General features: G+C 51.1%; 1 protein-coding gene across 1 annotated transcript; it reads right to left on the bottom strand.

Moving 5' to 3' along the window:
• Positions 1–1,558: 1,558 nt before the first annotated feature.
• On the bottom strand, positions 1,559–15,166 carry DMRT3 (doublesex and mab-3 related transcription factor 3). Its single transcript, XM_081802634.1, has 2 exons — positions 14,692–15,166; positions 1,559–2,702 (listed from the first exon to the last, which is right to left on the bottom strand). The coding sequence occupies exons 1-2, from the start codon at positions 15,164–15,166 to the stop codon at positions 1,735–1,737; spliced, it is 1,443 nt and encodes a 480-aa protein (XP_081658760.1). The 3' UTR covers positions 1,559–1,734.
• Positions 15,167–20,151: the final 4,985 nt, after the last annotated feature.

Consider the following 20,151-nt stretch of genomic DNA (forward strand, 5'->3'; position numbering starts at 1 on the left):
TCCTAACAACAATAGTATTTACTTTTAAACTCCCTGGTAGGTACCTATGTGCATGAAATACATATTAGTCCAAATAATATGAATTTTTTCCCAAAGATTCTCATTCCCAAAGTGTCCTATAGAAATAAAGATGAGATTTTTGTTTTAAGTAGCTTTTTTTTTTATCCCCCTGGGACGCATCCCAAGAGTGGTTGGCAGCTGATAGGAGCTCCTGTCCCTCAGCTGAGGGAGTATCTCAGGCCAAGAGGATTTGCCCTTCTCCCTTCCAGACTCAAGAGCCCTTCCAGACTTATTCTCAAATTGGGAGCTCTTTCTGCATCCTCGTCATGCAGAGGCCTTTATTTATTTGCTTTCTTACTTTCCCTCTCACTTTGTAAGTTTATTGTCTGACTTAAGCAGTCCTCTTTGCTTTCAAGCACTTTGAAGAATGGACACAGCAAGAGAAGTGGTTACTGTGGGCACCACTGAGTATTATTATTTGAAAACTCTTTTTAAAATACCTGAGCAAGAATGCAAAAGGTGAGCTTAATTAAAAGTAATCATAGCTCTCATTTATCAAGGGCTTTCTCTATGTCAGGTACAGTGCTAAGTGCTTTACTTACTCCTCACGTTGTAAATTGTTTCGTTTTTACTTTATTCTTTAATGGGACTCTCCGTTATCATCCCCACTTATCTTGGACTCGTGGACAGGTGACTTGGATAATAGACAAAAAGCATTCTCTTACACATTCTCTTACACATAGGCCCTCACTACATATCTGCTGAAGAATTAAATGAATGAGTGGAGGGACTGAACTGAGCTCTATTCTTAAACAAAAATTCCCAGTCTTTCTGAATGCAGCCCCCAAACTTTGCCATTCATTTTTCTCAAGGAATGTCCCACTGATCCCTTGATTCCTCATCCGTGCGCTAGGAAGTAGCTCTCACATCAAGCTTCTCTCTTTAGAGATCCTCTGTCCACAAGTAGAAATGACATAAACGAAGATGGTCTCCTTAGTTTATTTTTTTTCTAGAGTCCTCAGCATGCTACATTAACCTGACAAAGCTTAATCTTGTGTTCATTTCACAATACATTTCATGCAGTTCACAGCTGTGATTGGATTTACATTGACATCACGCATGTTTCAATTCAGCCCTGTGAGAAGAAGAATTCTTAATGGAGTTTGTCTCTGAAAACTGTCCAAGCTTAAATAAGCATGTGAGCGGTTCACTCTATTCCTAAGTGCAGTCTCTCTCTAAAATGCAAGAAGGATTTTTAGCATAAGAATATAAGGTCCCTGTTTATAGTCCATTTGCAACCGAACCACTTGCTTTAGCTTTTACATATCCTGAGGAACCCTCTTTTGGGAAACCACATTCAAGCATACTATTTTCTCGGATATTCCGGGTTGAGTTTGGGAGCAAAGCTGACCCTCAGCTTTCCATCCCCAAATAAATCTTGCGGCAGACCCGGCTTTCCCAAGACTATTCTTAGCATTAGACTCTCTTTCACAACAAACATTCAGCACTAAAGCCACAGAGCAGAGCTATTTGGCATTTTCCAATGAAGTGCAAGAAATTAAATAAGTTATTTTTTTTATTGCTAAGGTATAGAATCAAGCACAGTCACTTTGTCAAACAGAAGGAAAGGGTATACACAGGATGTGGCCTCTCCTCGCGGGGAGGGGGGGTGCCCCCGGGGTTTCAAATGCACAGAAAACGTCACGTGGTCACACCACCCAGCGGGGAGCAACTTTAAGAGGATGTGTTGAGTATTCTAGAGTCTGAGGAGTCGGACCTCTCGTCATAGTCCTCCTCGGTGTAAATGGACTGCTTCGCCACCATGGGACAGCCGTCGTCGGGGATGGAGAGGCGGGGGTCCTCGGGGGCGCGCGCGGGGAGGACAGGCGAGCTTCGGAAGACGCCGGCCGAGTTAGTGGGGAAGGGGCCCACGTACTGGGACCTCAGCTGGTACTGCTGCTGCAGGGTCATGGTGTTCCACAGGGTGACGTCGTTGGGCAAAAAGGGGCTCGACTGGTTCCTCGCCAAAGTATTCCTCAGCATCAGCGGGTACCGGGGCGGCTGCGGGAAGGGATGCTGCAGGGGCACGGCCAGGGGGTTGGGGACAACGTTACTAGAGTCGGCGGAAAACCTCAGCGTGTCCGGGACCCTGAAGGCCGAGCCCACGGACCACTTGGAGGAGGAGAGGGGGTAGGTGCTCAGGCTGTGTTCAAAGATGTGCCCGTTGGGGGGCAGCACCAGCCCCTCGGGCTCGGCCGCAGTTCGGTCGGCCGCCGCGCACCCCGAGGAGCGGCTAGACAGCAGGACTTCCACGGCGCTCACCAGGTCCCCGCCGCAGCCCTTCAGGATGAGCTCCAGCACCGTGGGCTTCTGGTTGGGGAATATCTTCTTCAACACTTCCAGGGGCGGCCTGTTGGCTTTCAAGCTGAAGGGCAGGGACACCGTCCCCGAGGGGCCCTCGATCAGCAGGTGGTTCTGCTCCGCGTGGTACTTGGGGCTGTCGGGGCGGCTCTCCGGGTTGCCTCCGTTTTTCTGGACCGCGTAGCCCCCTTCGTCCACCGACACGATCTCGGGGCTCTCGGGGGTGAAGCAGCCCTTACTTTTGGCCACATCCGGGGAGCTCCTCTGGTCGGCGTCTTTGTCGCTGAAGGTCTCCGTGTTGTCGGCTGAGCCGCTGTCCCCCAGCCGTTCTTCCGTCAAATCTGAAAAGCAGAGACAGCTGGGTTAATCCTTTCCTGGTGTGCATAAAGAGGAACAGATGTGCTCGGGAGAGAGCCCCACACAGGCGACGTGGAAGGGGGAATGCGACTGGGTGGGTGCCAACACACTGGACGCCTTTCTTTATCTTTCTTTCTCTCTTTCTTAAGTCATCGCTACACCCAATGTGAGCCTTGAACTCATGACCCTGAGATCAAGGGTCTCACGCTCTAGGACTGAGCCCGCCAGGCGCCGCCCCCCCCCCTCCCCCGGAAAGCCTTTTAAGAAGAATCCAAACCACCTCATTGGCGAATGTGGGGGGGAAAAAAAAGACTAAACAAAAATCTAGAAACTGGAGTGATTTCTCAGGCTGATGTGCGCAGAGAAGCTTGCCTTGAACACAGAAGAGGGATATGATACCTATAACCATAAACGATGTAGCTGTCATAGCAGTGACGATCTAAATAGGGACCCTCTGTAGGTCTAGGAACAAACGCAGCCCAGGGAAGAACGGGAAAATGAGCTTGGGTTTGTCTTCTGGCTCCTTTTCTGCAAATGAGGTGGCTGGTGTCACCTAGGGACATCATCAGCTGGCTCACGACCCATATATCCATAGAAGGGGACTTTCATATTTTAAATCCACTTCCCATAGGCAGATTTTGTGTTACATATGTCTTGTGAACTAGTCCTATGTTTCCTCGGGTTATCATGTACAATAATCAATAGAATTACCAGAAAGAAGCCTCTCTGCATCGATATCTTTCTTACAAGGCCACTCCAGGGACCGACAGACTCCACTCGGTCGCCTGCAACTTGCACTAGAGGGGCAAGTAAAACCAGCTGTGAATTCTGGATGGTGGGGCAGGTCGCAGGACAGGAAGGAAATGGCTGGAGAGATGTGTCAAACTGCATGGGGCATGACCCGTCCATGAAACAAGGTGCCCATAACTCCAGGACCATGGGTGTAAAGAGGTGAAACTGTTTCATGAACTGTTTTATTAGTAAGGTTCATGGAAAGGATTTAAAGATACCCTCTTGAATTATACCAAAAGGAAAGAAAAAGTTTCCCAAAATAAAGCAGAGATTTGCTGTGAACTAAAGCAGCTACAAATTTAACATTTTGACCTAAGACATTAGCCCCCAAAGGGCTAGTATTACAGCGCTAAGCACGCAGAAGGGAGTAGACTGGATTTCCTTGCAGTGGGAAATAGCAACAGACCTTTATAATAAAAGAACATATTCTTTATTAACATGCTATATGCAGGTAGGTTTTTATCCTTTTGAAAACACTGACTGGCTGTCTCTCCTCAAAGCCAATGTAACTGATCTAAACATGGAAATTATTACTGACCCAGTTGTCAGGGTGTAAACAGTTGGTCGGCCTGTGTTTTCTGCTGCCCAGCCTGAATAGCTTCATTGTCGCCTTCTCTGGGGGCACACCTGATGATATTTAGAAAGCCAGCTGGTGAAATTTCATCACAGCACCTTCAAAAATCTTCCTCCTCCAATTTGTTGTTGTTTACTTTAAAAGCCTTAAACAAAGGCCCATTTAGGAACATTCTTCTAATGTGGGATTTATCTTCAATATAATGGAAAAACAAAACGTTGATTCTTCACAAAGCAACACGTACGTGCCAAGCAAAGATAAATGCATTTGAAAATAGGCTTAAACTCTTTATCGGTGCAACTGGCAGTCGTAAGTCCGATACAAATTCACACTTATCCCAAATGTGCATTTTAAGTAAACTACTGCAAGGTTTCTATGTGGGGATCATCTGCAGCCCGCAATATTAAGCCAACTTGGCTTTCTATAACACCTCTGAGACGTGCAGAAGACCTATTTCTGTAAGAGACATTTGACATCTTCCCTCCTGCAACTCCCCAGAACGAGGGACCCAGAGGTCATCTCCTGAGTGAACCTGGTATTTGTTCTTAAGCCAAAAGAGAAGAAGAACAACAAAAAAGCTTCTACAGATCCACACTCTAATCAGCTAGATCTATCTACATTTTCCTGACTCACGACTCCATGCGTACCTCTTGGCAGTTACTCTGTTATTACACACTTGAAAATGAGTGGACAGGGACGGTGCGTTCACCCAGCACTGACCTCAATACACAATTGGACTTCTGCCCCTGCTCAGTGGAGCTTGGAGAAACGAGCCAAAGACACGCCCCAGGTAAATATAAAATGAAATTATGCTTTAAATACTGTGTACCTCTAAACAGGGTTTTTAGATTTAACTTCAGCTTTCCTTACCTATTCTTATCAGTATCAAGTATTTGTATCCCTGTAATATACAAGATATTGAAGGAAACAGAAAAAAAGGAGGTGAAAAATACCAGGAAGTTTAAGAGTGGTCCTAAACTTGTGGGTTTTATTATCTCGTTGGGCAGATAAGATGCATGTGCACGGAGAAAAGCAAACACAGCCAGAAAGAACTTGCTTCCTATCCAACAGGATACATACTGTACACAAAGGTTCATAGGAGCATCATCTCCAACAGCCTAAAGGTGGGAGCAACTCAGGTGTCCATGGATAAAGAAAATGTACATACATACAATGGAATATTAATCTCAAAATGGAATGAAATTCTGACACATGCTATGATGGGGACGAACCCTGAAAATATGCTAAGTGAAATACGTCAGCCACAAAAGGACAAATATTCTATGATTGCACTTAGATGAGTGCAGAATAGAATAGACAAATTCACAGACAGAAAGTGGAATGATCGTTAGGGGCTGGGGGGGCGGGGGGGGTGCGGGGAGGGACTGAGACTTAGTGAGTCAGAGGTATAGGGCTTTCAGATGATGAAAAAGCTCTGGAAATGGACAATAGTGGTGGTGGTACAACATTGTGAAGATACTTAATGCCACTACATTGTACCCCTAAAAATGGTTAAAATAGTAAATTTTATAGTATGTGTATTTTACCACAATTTAAAAAAAGAGAGATAGAAAGAAATATGACACACAGCATCAAAGCAGTGTAAGAGATGGTGAGATTTTTTTTTTTTTTTTTTGGAAAGAGAAACAATTGGTTCTTCTAGGAAGTAAAAGGTACAGCTAGGAAGCTCAAAACGTAGCTGTTTTTTAAATGAGTGAACCTGAAGATGGCTTCCTATTTTAAAAGATAATTCTTCTCAGGGTGTCTGGCTGGCTCAGTCCATGGAGCATGTGACACTTGATCTCCAGGTAGTGAGTTCAAGCCCCACATTAAGGGTAGAGTTTACTTTAAAAAAAAATTAGATTAAAAAAATAATAATAATAATTTTTCCCACCCTGGATGAGCTGCAAACACTGAAAACATTTGTGGAAAATGTGTTGAGGTCTATCACCAAATTCACTCGTCCACAGAACACTCCAGAAGAAAGTGATTCAAAGAGCAGAGGTTCAGCCAGAGAATGATGTTCTGGCAAATCTGACACATCCCCCATTATGAAAATGTATTATTATTATTTTTTCAAGACAGCAAAGGATATACTATCCCAATCCACTGGATCCTGGATGACAGGACCCTAAATCTGACAATAAAAATTCCACCTTGGTACCTATGTGTCTGTTCTGCAGACGAGGGCACAGCAGAATCTTATATGGGGGCCAGCCTTGTTCACCAGCTGGGAACCCCCCCACTGCAAACACCACTGCCTGTCTGATTTTCTGGCGTCCCCCGTGGCCCCTGCTTCGGTGGCATGCCCCGAGCAGCACGTGTTTCTGGTTACTTCTCAGGGAGTGGTGGTGGTGGATGGTGCTGACTCATCCACACTCTCTTCTCAGGTTTCGGGGTGATCGGCCTCTCCAGCTTGGTGTCCAGGCTGTGGCCACATGGTAAAGAGGTTAAGCGGGTGTCCCAGGAATCAAATCTACAAATTCAGGGCATTCCAAGCAACTGGGCTCAGTACTGCTCATCCTGTGTTCCAAGGGCGGACAGACCTTGAAGGAACCAAGGAGTAGGGCACAGCCAAGGCTTTTGTGCACCTGAGCAGCCCAGGAAGTCTTGCCCCAGACTGTCCGGTGAGCAGAATCCCTCTTCACAGCCCGGGCTGTTGGGCTTGCAAACCCGGACAAGGGAAGACTAACCTCTCACCTTGTGCCAAGAATCCTGCGTCACCACCTTAATTCCTGAAGGGCAGAGTGTGGAGCCCACGCAATTTTGTGGCACGATCCACCATCAGTTGTACTGTTAGACCTAAACTAGACGCACTGTCCATTATTCTATAAATACAGACTGTCACAAGTAATTATAGAGGGTGGCTTTCGAGCCCAGTGATAACATGTAATTTAATAACAGGCGTTGCTTTACATCTCTAGCTTTTATTTTCCTAAATGAACTTTATAAAATGTTCATGTTGGTTTCAAACACAAAGGCCTTTCTAGATGCAGAAATGTGACGCTGCCAACCAACAGAATGAAAAGGGAAATAGTCCCCGAAACACTTTACCCTCTTCCTTCTGGAAACTGACACCCTAATTCCTAGAACACAGGGAGTAAGAATATACTCCAGCTGATAACATTTTTACCCCCTGGCATATGGGTGCAGAAAGCCAGACCTACTAGTCAAAAAGTAGAAAGAAATCAGTTGCATCTGAGATTCCAAATCACCTACTGAAAGTGATCCAATCTGCTGTTTCTAATGCTTAAGCATTCAGGTATTTGAAAAACCTTACTACTCACTCTTCAAGTTCATGTTTTTCATGATAGAGAAATATTCCTAGCCACCCATGAACGAAACCCTTCACTCAGGTCAAAGTATGTAAAAGAAGTAGATATTCGATTAAGAAGGAAATTTTTTCTATCAACAATAATGCTACCAACTTCAAAAAATACATACATAAGCCTGAAAATAGCTACAAGACTTCTTTTTCCCTTTGGGTACAGACTAGGGAGAGGAACTGAACACTCACACAATCTAAAACTACAGTTTGCAACATCTTTCCTCCTTTAGAGGACTTTTTTATATGAAAATGTAGTTCTACATTAAAAAAAAAAACCCTAGGTATTCATTTCAAATATTTTGGGGAAGCCTACCACATACATGAAATAAACATACACATAAAAATGGAGAATCTTTCAGACTTAAATGTGGTGGGTTTTATCCATTCAATCCAATTATATCTACAAAAACAAAATATTATCTTGAATGAAAACACAAAAACATTGGCATAGAGAGGAATGTTTCCTAGTACAAAAGTCACTGGACTTTTTTTTTTTTTTTCCCCTTTTGAAATCATGTCACACATTTTGGAACATGGATTGTATGTCCTCTTCTGTTGACTTGAGCTTTGGGGGACACACCTCTAACTGTTGCCTGATGGGTCGTTTTCCAAACACACAAATCTTACAGCAAGGACAGGAAGGAGCCCAGGCAGGACTGGGCTTCTAGAAGAGACCAATACCCAGTCAGAATGCTAACAGGAGACACACTTTTTAACATTTTCTGTTATCTTTATTTCACACTAGAAGTGCTGAATCATAAAAAAACAAAACAAACAAACAAACAAACAAAAAACAACCCTGAGTGGCTGAAAACATAAAGTACAGCAGGGAATGAATATCAGTGGAAAATCTTTCCTTTTCTTCCTGGGTTGGGGGGATGGGGGGACTTGTGAAAAGTACAAGTTGTCATGCTTTGCTTTTTAAAAAATCATTAACAACACAGGATGGTTCCTCGGGATCGATATTTGGGGGGAACATTGGTATAGAAATGTCAGAACTTAAGGAAATAAGGCTTGCAACTGTGGACTTTGTATGTCTTGCAAAAATTTAGTTTTGACCCCTTCGTTGACTCAGGAACAATTTTCAAGAAGCAGGAGGAAAATGGCCTATAAATCTCCATGTTTATTCGGAACGGATAAAAATGCAGCTGGCTATTCATTCAACCATTTAACAAAAACCCTTACGTCTCTTACTATGTGCCCAGACACTGTATTAGATAAGATTATACAGAGCTGATCAAAACATTGCCTCTTGGCCACTGAGAGGCTCACAGTTTAACTCTTCTGTAAAATTTCCACGTTATCTATGTGTTTGGTCAAATTTTACACTGAAACATAGCCAGTAACTCAAAGGCCAGCAGCTGGGCAGACTATGGTGTATTCATAGCGTTCATACTGCTGTAAACATTCCCACGTAGAGACACGGTTGCAACAAACATTCATAGTGAACTAATAAAATAAACGGTGAGGGGGGAAGCAGAAGACCAATCCCAGCTTTGTAAAATGTACACCTGCCTAGTCATTGCAATAAAAAAAAAGAGAGAGAGAGATTAGAGATTCAGTAAAGAACTGACCCATTCCGAATGTTCTGTTTTCCATAATACTGTTAAGTAGTTGATTGTGCTCATTTTTTAAATAGCTGTTTAATTATAAAATAAAATGGAAACAAAAAACCCACAGAGGTTTTCGTTTCCCCTTAGTTTCTTTGGAGAAGTCTGCAGGGCCCAGACAAGGGGATGATTCCCTAAAGTCTGTGGGACCCTGGAGAGTGACAGGACATAATTCCAGGGTGAAGGACCTGGGATGATCACTACTCAGGCCCTGATCTCTGCCGTGAGCACCCACGTGTACCCCAGTTCAAGGCCCACTTTGCCGGGAGGGCCACATGGGAGGAGACCTGGAAATCCAGAGACCCAAGGAGCCAGAACAGGTTAAAAAGCCAAAGAAAGGAGGAAAACAAGAGGGGAGGAAGAGGGGACCAGAGGGACAGTGGAGGCAGGCGGGCAGGCAAATAGATTCAGAGCTCCCTCCTCCACCCCTGTCAGAAAGAAGTGCAACATTTCCAGAAAGGGGCTCCAAGTCCTCCGGGGACGTTGATTTATGAAGATTTACTCACTTTCTCTCTGTAAAGCTGTTAGCAGAAAGTGCTGACTGCCTGCAGCAAAGAATTTCTCATCAATGCTCTTTGATTGTATTTTGCAAACAAAACGCCTGTTGCTTGGTAACATTTCACTTCAGCCTGACCTTCCCCGAAAGTTATTGCTATCAGATTCGATTTACACTGTCCTCCGGTGATTACTGTAATCTTTTAAACCCGGGAGTTCATCCATCAGGGAAAAGAAAAGTTGGTCTTGTAAGTCGAGAGCCCGGCTGTCCGCCAGATTTATAACCCAGAGGAGTGAGATGGGGTGGGGGAATTCGTTCCCGGAGGGCAGTGGACCTGCGGTTCCCAGACGCGGAAAACGCGCTCGTCTTTCCTGCCAGCCCTGTCCTGGGCGCCGCAAGAGGGACACGAGGGGCCCCAGGGAGAGAGAGAAGCTGGCGGACGCGCCGGAGCCGTCCCCACCCCGAGGGGCGCCCTGCGGGGGGGGGGGGGTGGCGCTGCCTGGGTTTAGGGTTGCGGGACAAAACGGCAGGACGCCCAGTTAAATTTGAACTTCAGATGAATAATGAAAAAGTGTTGTAGTCGAAGTATGCCCCGGGCAATAGTTGACATCCTATTTTTTGTTTATTTGTTTGTTTGCCTATTTGCGCTTTTTTTGTTGTTGCCGAATGTGGCAACCCACCGAAGCTGGGGAGGCAGCAGGGAGGGAGCGGGAAGGGCGCGGAGGGGCCTCCGGCTTCTCGCCCCTGCAGCGCGCAGCTCCTGGGCGCTGCCCTCGCGGCCCTCGGGTGAGCCAGGAGGGAGCCTGCGGCCCCCGAGGCGGCCCGGGAAGCCGGGGCGGGCCTGGGAGCGGGCCGGAGCCGCCGCCTGCAGTCTCCCCGGGACCGGGATCGGGTGCTAGGGGCCAGCGGCCCAATGCGGCCGCCCCGCCGCGGCGCACGCCTTTCTTGGGTTCCCGCTCCGCTCCCCTGGGAGAGGAAAGCCCCGGCGTAGGTGCCTCTGGCGGGGGTCCCCCTCCGGGACGCTGCCCCGGCCCACCGTCTGCACCTGCTGCGCTCCCCGGCAGCTGTGCGTCCTGCGTCCCACCCCCTGCGCCAGCCCAGGGGAAAGGTTTGCAAGAGGCCAGGAGTACGGGACCGCTTGAACCTCTGCATTTGGTCGGTTTTTGTGTTTCAAAGGTCTATTATGAGTCAGGTTCCTCGCCCCAAATCAAGCCGTCTTAAATAACCAGACCCCCCCCCGTTTTTTTTAATTCATAACTACACTTCATGAATGACTTTGAAGTCTTACTCGCTTTTTCGTTTGCTTCTAGTCTATAATCACCAGGGTTTCCCTTTCTGGCCGGGGGCCGGTGATCGGGTAACAATCATAACACTTGCAGGTGCGTCTATCTCTTCTTAAAAAAAAAAAAAATTAAAATACAATTAAATATTAGGAAGCAGACGGGACAGGACTCAATCAAGCTGGAGCAAAAAAGCACAGAGCAGGCATTAAGTTGCTAAGAGGTGCCGAGCAGGAGATAAAACTAAATAAAGACAGTTTTCTACAATCTCCTTACTTCTCTCCTTGTAGGTCTCTTGTTTGCTCCTTTTCAGGAGAAACACACAGAAAAGGAGTTCCTACTTTCCTACCTGATCTGTTCTTCTGTTCCTAACCAAATATGCTGTTTTTTATTTCTTTTCCTTTAAGAACGTTTTAAAGAACTTGTGTACGATTTACTTTGTAGACAAATGTAGGAAGAATCTATAACCACGGGTCTTTCCTTGCACAGCCCCAGGGTACCCAGGACACGCTCCTGGGGAGGGGGAGAAGCTGGGGGTGGGGGAAGGGATGAGAACACAAGAATGTAACTTCAGCTCCTCACCTTGGTCGTGACCCTTAACTTTCCTCAGCTCTTGAGCCCACGTCCTGAAAGGCTGGCTTGGCTGGTTGAAGCTGCTGACTCAGATACACTAAGAGCTGAAAAAAGTTCACACTTCCCATGATATTTTCATGGGGGGGAGGGGAGAGGGTGAAGAGGATGAAGAGGGAATTTAGGAGAATGGGTGAGTCAGTCCTATAACGAAGCTTAAATTAGAATTTGGGGCTCAATCAAAATCTAATAATATGAGGCCAGTCATAGGCGATAATCAAGGAGCAAGGGAAATTACACCCAGAAGGAAAAAAGAAGGCTCCAATCCGGAACTAGAAGCAATAACATTAGAGTAGGAAAATTCTCCTTAAAGCCACCGCCACATTGAAAGGGATGCTCAGCGTACTCCACTGTTAGATAAAACAACCCCCACTCCTTTAAAGAATCTGAAGCGGAATTTTGGGAGAGAGATTTCTTTGCGCAACACAACTGAACTGTGGTGTGAACGAGTCACTTCCCCAACGGGGCGTTTTTCCTCCAGCGGTGCCCAAGAAATGTACCCTTCTCTAGGGCAAGCGGGTTTCTCAAGGATTTCTGGAGAGGGAAAGACTCCCGAGTCTGTATCCAATAGCAAACAAGCATATGTTGCCATAGCTCTGTACTGAAGAGGCCCTTTGCAGAAAGAACCAACGGCATTTTTGATATAGATAATCACAAACAAGCACATCTCTATAATGTGCCAGCCGACATGTAGATTCCTAATGGTCTGTGAACTTATTGTACACGTGGACTTACGACTCTAATAGAGCGTCACTTACTTCTCTAAATGCAGTGAGCTACTTGTCCAGGAGTATCTGATTCGCTGCTAAATACGCATAGCATGTTACATACAAATACATTACAGAACAGCTGCAAAAAGGCATAATACACACAGCAACGGGTCTTCACACTAGACCGTTTTCCCTGACTTAAACCCCAAATGGGCTTCCTCCATATAAAGCAATGCACCTGTAGGCTCGCCTTCCTAATGGGAAATAATTATCTGTTCTTTTCCTGCCTCCTCCCACCTTTGGATTGGTGATTGGCTATTTTTTAAAAGCATGGAATTGGGGGGGTCGAACCAATTGAAAGAAGAGAACAAAAGTTATATAAATGAATGTGCAAAATATGCAGCCTGAGGAGCTGGAAACTGGGCTTTTGGTTCCTGATAGCTCGGGTCCCCCAAAGCCTAGTCTCCTGTTCAGTTACTTGTTTTCAATTCAGAAGGCTCAGGCGATCCCCAAATAATTGGTGTGGAGTAAGAGAGAGCGTACCAAGCCTGGTTTCTCCAGTTGAATGGTCTCCCTCTTTTATTCGCCCAAAGCTGGCTACGGCAGCTTCTACCCCGCCTTCCCCTTCCTTCCGGCTCTCAAGACCCCTCCTCCCTTGGTTGTTTTGGTTTTGCAACTCTTTAGAAACCTTGAACTCTGGCTATCCCAAAGACTGGTTTGAAGAGCACAGGGTGTGAAAGAATCCCCTCTTGGACAAAGACTCCAGAACCCAATGCCCTTGGGGTGCTGCTAGGCAGATGGCCACATCTGGAACACATCGCAAGAAGCTGGAAATGGAAAGGTTAAGAAAAGTTACTGGCATGGGTCAGCTTCTAGAACTGAGCCACAACCCTCCTAGTTACTTGTCCTAACTTAAAGGAGAAAAGCAAAAAGAATCTTCTTGAATCTTCTTTCTCCTCGCCTCCCATTCCTCTATGGCAAATGTATAAATACAAAGAGATGAGACGGACAAAAGATTGCCGAGGCGTGGGGGGTGGGGGGTGCTCAGTACTCACACAGACCCTTATACCCTACTTTGGGTTAAATATCCACAAAAATCCATGTTCAGCAAACTGTCCTCTGTCCACAAAACGCCGAGTCGTACTCTTCACGTAGATATTCTCAGCGCTTCAGGCCTGCAGAGCGTAACTGAGCAACAGGACAGCAGACCGACCTGCGCCGTCCAGGCTGCCTATCAACTCACCAGCGAGTCTGCATTTCCCCAGCTCCACACAGCAGTCCAGTGCTCCCAAAAGCATCTCTCCAGAAGCCAGGGCTAATGTATTTTGGTGGGGGGGGGGGGCGGGGTGTAGGCAGAAGCTCTATCACAGCTCTACCTACAAGAGGGCTCTGGGCCTTCCAGGGCCTGTCCTCTCCAAATTTCAGTATAGCCCCTACTCACTTCCTGGGAAGATGCGCTTTTTACCTGTGTACCCTCGCCCGGTCCAAGGGAACATCAAACACACTTCCACTGAATTCCAAGAGCCTAAAATCACAGGAGCACTTGGCTGGCAAGGACAGCAAGCCAGAGATTCCCCAGGAGGAGAGAGACTCAACTGGGGTCTGCAGGGCCGGAGGAAGGAAGCAGATGGAAGCGGGGAGGTGGGCTGTGGGAATATGCCCACCTCCAGGACTCTGGGCAGACTCCCCTGTCTGCAGCACCGCAGAGGAGGAGACGGAAGGGGAGGTGAGAGAGCCTTTTCTTCAAAGCTGCCGCTTAGTAGCAAGAGGCCCACCACCACATCCGCCCAGAACCGGGGAAAGGGCTGGGCAGAGGTGTCCTTCTCCACTGTAGGACAAGTTTTAGTTGTATTTCTTTAAACCACAGAGACCGCTGAGGGCGGCCGGAGGAACGGCCTTAAAAGATCTGAGCAGCTCCGCAAGAGCTGGGTGCGCCAGATTCGGGGTCTCCCGCTACCATTTCAGGAAGCTTTCTGGCCCTTTTTACTAAGCTTCTAAATAGGGCTTCCTTCAACACATCGCAAGAAGCTGGAAGCCACAGGGCCTTACTAGAAAGGCTTCGGGTTCACTCCAGTTCCCTGGGCCGGAGAAGCACGCCCAGCTCAGGCTGGCCAAGCCTTGGCCGAGGCTACAGTTCCCTGCACCTACCTGTCCCAACCTCCAAAGGCAAGGCCCTCTGTGCCCGCAGCCAGAAAAGCCCGGCCGCGCAGTGGGGTGTGTGCCCGCGCGGGTTTTAACGTGGTCCTGCTTCGACCTCTTTATTTACCGGCTGGAGCGGCCACGTTCCCCGGGGGAAGGCGTCTGGCGAGCCCGACGCCCAGTCCCGCCGTTTGGCTCGCCCGAAGCACCTTGCCGGCAGGTGCCCGGGCTCCACCTGCTCCGGGTCCAGCCTGAAGGCCGGCCCGCGCCCGGAGAGTAAGAACCCGCCTGGCGAGAGGTGGGCGGCGAGGCCCGAACGCTTCCTGCGGGCCTCCCCCGGGCAAAGCCGCCGCCGCCGCTGCGAAGTTTTCGCCCACGCGCCGCGCCCGGCCCGCGCCCGGCAGACGCTCTTACCTGGCTTGGCGAGCGGCGCCTGCAGCGGCCCGGGCTGGGGCTCGGCGGCCCAGCGCAGCGCGGCGGCCGCAGCCAACTCCACGGCGGGCCGCGGCGGCGGCGGCTGAGACGGCTGCGAGGTCGGCGGCGGCTGCGGGGCTGCGGCGGCGGCGGCGGCGGCGGCGGCGGCGTCCCCCGGCGGCGGGGGGCCGGGCAGGGCGCGCAGCGAGTCCGGGATGAGGCTCTCGAGGCTCTCGTTGGCCTGCTGCCGGCGCAGCGCCACCTGCGCGGCCATGACCCGCTGCCGCTCGATGATGAGGATGCACTTCTCGCAGGTGCAGTCCTTGAAGCGACAGTAGCGCTTGTGGCCCTTGAGCCAGGACAGCACGCCGTGGTTGCGGCAGCGCGCGCACTTGGGCGTGCGCTGCAAGGGCGCCCGCGGCGGCTGTGACACCGGGCCGCCCATGTACAGGTAGGGGGACCCGTAGCCGTTCATGTCCCGGACTCCAGGGAGAGCAGGCGGGCTGGCGGCGGCAGCGGGCCGGGGGGCGCCGGACGGCGGGGCCGGGAGGCCCGCTCCGGGGCGGCCCGCGGGCGGAGCGGTCCCTGGTCCCGCAGCCCCGGCGGCCGCGTGCGCTCCGGGATGGCGGGGGGTGCAGCCGCCGTCTTCACGGATCCCGCAGCGCCCGCAGCCTCAGCCTCCCTCGGGTGCTCGGCAATCCCCCGCGCGTCGCGCCTCCGCCGGCGGCTGCCTCGACCGGCACGTCCTCCCTCGCCGAGGCGCTGCGGCGGCTGCGAGGAGCCGGCGAGAGCTCTGGGTAAGGTCTGAGGCAGCTCGTCTGCAGCTCCCGCGCGCGCTGGCCGGCCCCTGCACCTCCTCCGCCGCCCTCCCCCCACTCCTCCCCCCTCCCACTGCCACCCCCACCCCCGGGGTCCCGATCTCCTTGCGCTCCCCACTCTCCAGCCCACTCCACGCCTTCCTCCTTCCTTCCCGCTCGCGCCCCCAGAGTCCCTGCACTTCACCTTCCTTGCCACCTGCAGCCGGGCCACTCTGGCGGGGGCGCTCACGGCCCCCTACTCCAAGCTCCCTACGCTTTGCCGGACTGCGGCGCCCGGGACGCGGCCGTGCCCTCGGGGCGGGGAAGAGGTGGACCCGCGGGGGTGAGGGTGGGGGTGCCTGCAGGCCAGTGAGGTGGCCGCACCCCAGCGCTCCCCGCCCCACACACACCCCCGCAGGCCTGCTCTGGCAGCACCGAGCCGGAGGCCGCTTTCATCCGCACACTTGGCCGCCGGGAGAACGCCGGAGATCCGGAGCCTGTCGGAGCGCTGCGGGTGCACCCGGGACTCGGCAGGAGCCGGGAGAGTTTTAAATTGGGGCGAGCCAGGCCCTGCGGCCACTGGCGGGCGGAGCTGGATTAGGGCAGTGGAATTGGTCCAGGAAATTTTGATTCTCTTCATTTCCTTTTGCAACATTTCTTTTTCTTTTGCTGCTGCAGGATAAAATGAACGTTTATGAAAACCTGCGGGCCCAAGGATGACAACCCATTTTGCAGGCTATTTCAAAGAGAAGAACAGTCCTCCCTCTCTGGCATTGACTTTTGTTTCTCTACCCATGTTTTAGTAAAAAACAGTTTCTGTCCTGAAAGGTCCGGAGGCGCTCTTGTGGAAGACTTGCTTGAGTGCGGGGTCTAAACTTTCCGAGAGCCGATGGGGGAGCCACGTTAGCGCCCCACAAGTTACCGGATGTGATGATCCACGCTCTGCTCTGCCCAACAGCCATCGCGCCATCAAACCGAGCTCTGGAGTCACCTAATTCAAATCCCCACAGACTTAGTGATTGAGTTGCGGAGAAGGGATGGGGCAGTCTCCCCTCCCCCCACCCCAGCGTCTTTGCACACGAGGACAGCATCACACTTTGTTTAAACTGTTACCGGCGTGTCTCTAATGTACGAGTACCAGTTTGGCCTAATACAGACTACCGCGAGCAATGCACAGGGAAGCCTAAGCGCGCGCGCGCGCGCGCACACACACACACACACACACCCGCAAGAAAACAAAGAAACAAACAAAAACAGGCGGGTGAAGCGGTGCAGGCGAGCACAAGGGTTCAGTGCAAAGCTGGGGAGGCGGCATTCCCCGAGGCTTCGTTCTGCAGGCTCCTGAGAGGACACTGAGTTCATCTCTTGGAGGTCGGGGCCAGTCGAATTCGAGACGAGTCCGCGGCAATGGCCAACCCTTCGGCTGCACAGCGCCCCTCGTCCCCTCGGGGAGGCCGTTTTTCTCTGCACTGTCCTGAAAGCAAACAAGCCACAGGAAAACGTCCCTCTGTGTTTGCTGTGAATTCAAGTAAAGCGCCGCCAGGCCTCCTGGCGGCCAACCCTCCGCCCCGAAGGGTGATTCTGGGAAGAGAGGAGGATTATAAAGGGAACCCGGTTGTGTGCGTTTCCCTTGAAGCCCTTAGCCGCCACCCTTTTCAGGCTAGTCCTGGAGTTGGGGATCGCTGGATGCTGGCTTGCTGGTGGGGCGTGGGCAGGAAACCCTGAGGCTAGAGTGCTACCCCTAGGAGGCCTCCCCCCAAAGCTGCGTCAGCATAGACCCCTCGGGCGCCTCTCACCCTCCATCCCCCCACCTCAATCCCTCTGCTCCCAATGTTCGCTAGGAAAACAAACCCTAAAGCACTACAGCTGGAAGGAACTTCATAAGCTCTCGGGGCGGGAGGCAGAGGTCACCGGAACCCCAGGGGGCAAGAGGCTGGGAAGTGGGATGTTGACGAGTCCCTTCACATAAAGAGAGACAACGAGGGTCTAGAATGACACTGAATCTGGGAACTTTCGGGCGGAAATCTCTGGGTCTCTTAGGAATGCAAAGACCATGGACTTTTTTCAGACACGTCTCCCAATTTTCTCCAAATGATCAGGGAAACTGGGGAGTATAAGTAATTGGGAGTAAAGGATTTTTTTTTTTTTAAGGAAAACAGCTCTCAAAACAGGTTTGGGGGGCATTCCCACTACCAAGGCGACCTCCTTCCCTCCTTCGATCACCTAGCCACCCTATCCCTTTGCCACTGGAACAGTCTGGCATTATTTGGTCAGGGCCCCGTTTCACTCCAGTGCACATCGGGGGCTGAGACCTAAATACTCATTTGATATAGCGCAATAATCCTTTTCTCATATTTGATGGGAATGTTTTCCATATCCCAGTATTTGACAACATCTCCCTATAGGAACAGGTTTGTATTTATGTTGGTAAAATGTCCCCTGCCTCAAAGTCTATTGTAACCCAACACCTGACAACCCCGAGTCCCATTTCTGTTTGCAGAAAGGGTTTATTCAAGCACATAATGGGATCCCAGCAGAAAGCCTTTCAGAACAAGGGCCTATGGTAAACTTCACCACATGAACTCCGTTTCCAGGGCTATTAAGCTTTTAATTGGAAAATAGCAGAGGAAATTTCAAGGTGACTATAACGTGTTAGCAGTTAGTGCGGAGAAGAAAAGCCCAAGCGGGAATGAATGTAGAAAGCATATGGTACGAATCACGTTTAGTAGCGGCCTGTTCTAATAAAGTCCCCGCCACTTATGCACTTATGGGAAAAATCATCAAAGAAATTGGGAAGGGAGGAAGGAGGATTACAAGTAATGTAACCTCACTCGATTGGATCCACTCATGTTCTGCTCTGGGTGGTGCGAGCGCTCCAACCACAGTTATTAACTAGGTAGAATTGTGACAGGTATTAACAGCGGAAGGGTCAAAGAGAATGCGCGTATGTCGTCGTCTTTCTCTCGGCGCACAATCTCGTGGTGTGTGTGTATTTAAAAGCTGGGAATGCAGATGCCCTAGCTGAGAAGCCGAAGATGTTCTGACTCCAAGTCCAGGAGTCCTGGTGGATGTTTCTCAGCGAGAACCAAAAACAAAAACAAAAAACCCCCACTTAATCAAAAGGACAGTTTCACATTGTCCCAGATGTAGAATGCAGCAGGAAATTTTCTGCTTTGCTGGATTCTCATGGAGGGGGAGGTCAGGGTTCCTATTTTCCGTTTTAATCGCGACCACGGTGACGCTGGAGGCTGGGGCGTGCAGAAAGCCCTGTGAATGCAGGAAAATGAGTCCCCTCTGTCCGCGCGTGAACTTCTCGGCTCTCATCCCGTCCGCGCCTCTAGGCATTGCTCTTTGGCCAGCTTCAAATTGAAAGTGGGGAACGAGTGTCCGGTGAGGCGGTGGGGCAACCAGCAATTGATTTCTTGAGGTGACAATAATGCCCTTGTTCTCCCTCAGTTAAATGGGGAGAGACTCCTGCGCCCCTCCCACAATATCCCCGTAGCCACCCTCTACGGCGCGCGGGGTCGAGGGCAGAGGCCGCGTGCGGCCTGGGGCGGGGTTGGGGGGGGGGGACGCGAACGAACGTGTCTGGCGGGCTCAGCGGAAGGAAGGTTCAGGACGGGCCTGTCCCCACACCATCTTGGCAGTGGGCGGCCTGAGGATCCTTAAGGGCCGAGGCCTTCTTCAGTAAACGGGGCGTAGACCAGCCCGCAGGCCCTGTGCAGACTGCGGATGCTGCTGCCTGCTCTGCGCTTCACGTTCTCGAACTCTCGAAACCAGCAGGGGCTCATGCCTGGGCGCGAGCGCTCCCGCTCGTGCAGATGCCTCAGACCCTGTCCTAACCCCCGAGGCCGTGCCCGCCGCCATCCTTTGGGGGTGGGGTGCGGGGTGTCGCTCTAGCCTTGCTTCATCCGAGGGGCCCACTGAGCGCCGACCTCTGCCCCGCGCTTCGCAGGGGGAAGTGGAAAAGCGCGTCCTCGCGGCGCTCCCCACGGGGCCAGGACCCCGCCCGGTGCCTCTGCCGCAGGAGGCCCCTGGCGCGGCCGCTCCCTCTCCCCGCGCGCGCAGGGTTTGGGGCTCCCGGGCCCGGCCCGCCCCGCCCCGGGGTGCACCGGGGGCGCCGGTGCCGCCCCTACTGCACTTTGTTAGAGGCTCGCAGTAGGCGGCCTGCAAACCCTGTCCGCCTTCCGAGCAAAGGGGAAAAAAAATAACATGTCCTCCCCAAAGGAAAATGAGAGCAGCGCGGACCTGAGAGCATTTTAAAGATGTTTCCCCTGCGACTTTAGCATTCAAAACAAAACAAAAAGGCCAAGGAAATCTTTCTGGGTACTGCGAGCAACCCTGAAGGGGCAAGGAGTGCTTGCCCGGTGCTCGCTCTCGGGGCGTTCAGTTCTTCCCCAGGATCAGCCGCTCTTCCAGAACGCCCTTCTCCCTCCGCGTCCCCTCTCGCCCCGCGGCCCAGGAACAAAGTCCCGCTGCGGGGGAAGCGGGAGGCTGTGCGGGATTCGGCGAAAGACGCCCCAGTTCGGCTGTGTGGGGGGGGCGGGGATAACGGGAAACGGCGGGCGCCGCCCGCACCCCAGGGACCTGGCTGCGAACTCCACGCACGGCAGCCCGACCAGAGGCGGGAGAATAACGCTGGAAGGCCGGGGCCAGCGACCCA

This window comes from Leptonychotes weddellii, chromosome 14 (assembly GCF_054177405.1).
Source record: "Leptonychotes weddellii isolate Sample4059 chromosome 14, ASM5417740v2, whole genome shotgun sequence".
NCBI lineage: Eukaryota > Metazoa > Chordata > Mammalia > Carnivora > Phocidae > Leptonychotes > Leptonychotes weddellii.

Bases quoted from the DNA above. Each gene is read 5' to 3' on its own strand.
- DMRT3 (XM_081802634.1), bottom strand. From the start codon at position 15,166: ATGAACGGCTACGGGTCCCCCTACCTGTACATGGGCGGCCCGGTGTCA. The intron at 2,703-14,691 runs GTAAGAGCGTCT...TCTGCTTTTCAG, and splicing joins GGCGCCGCTCGCCAAGCCAG to ATTTGACGGAAGAACGGCTG.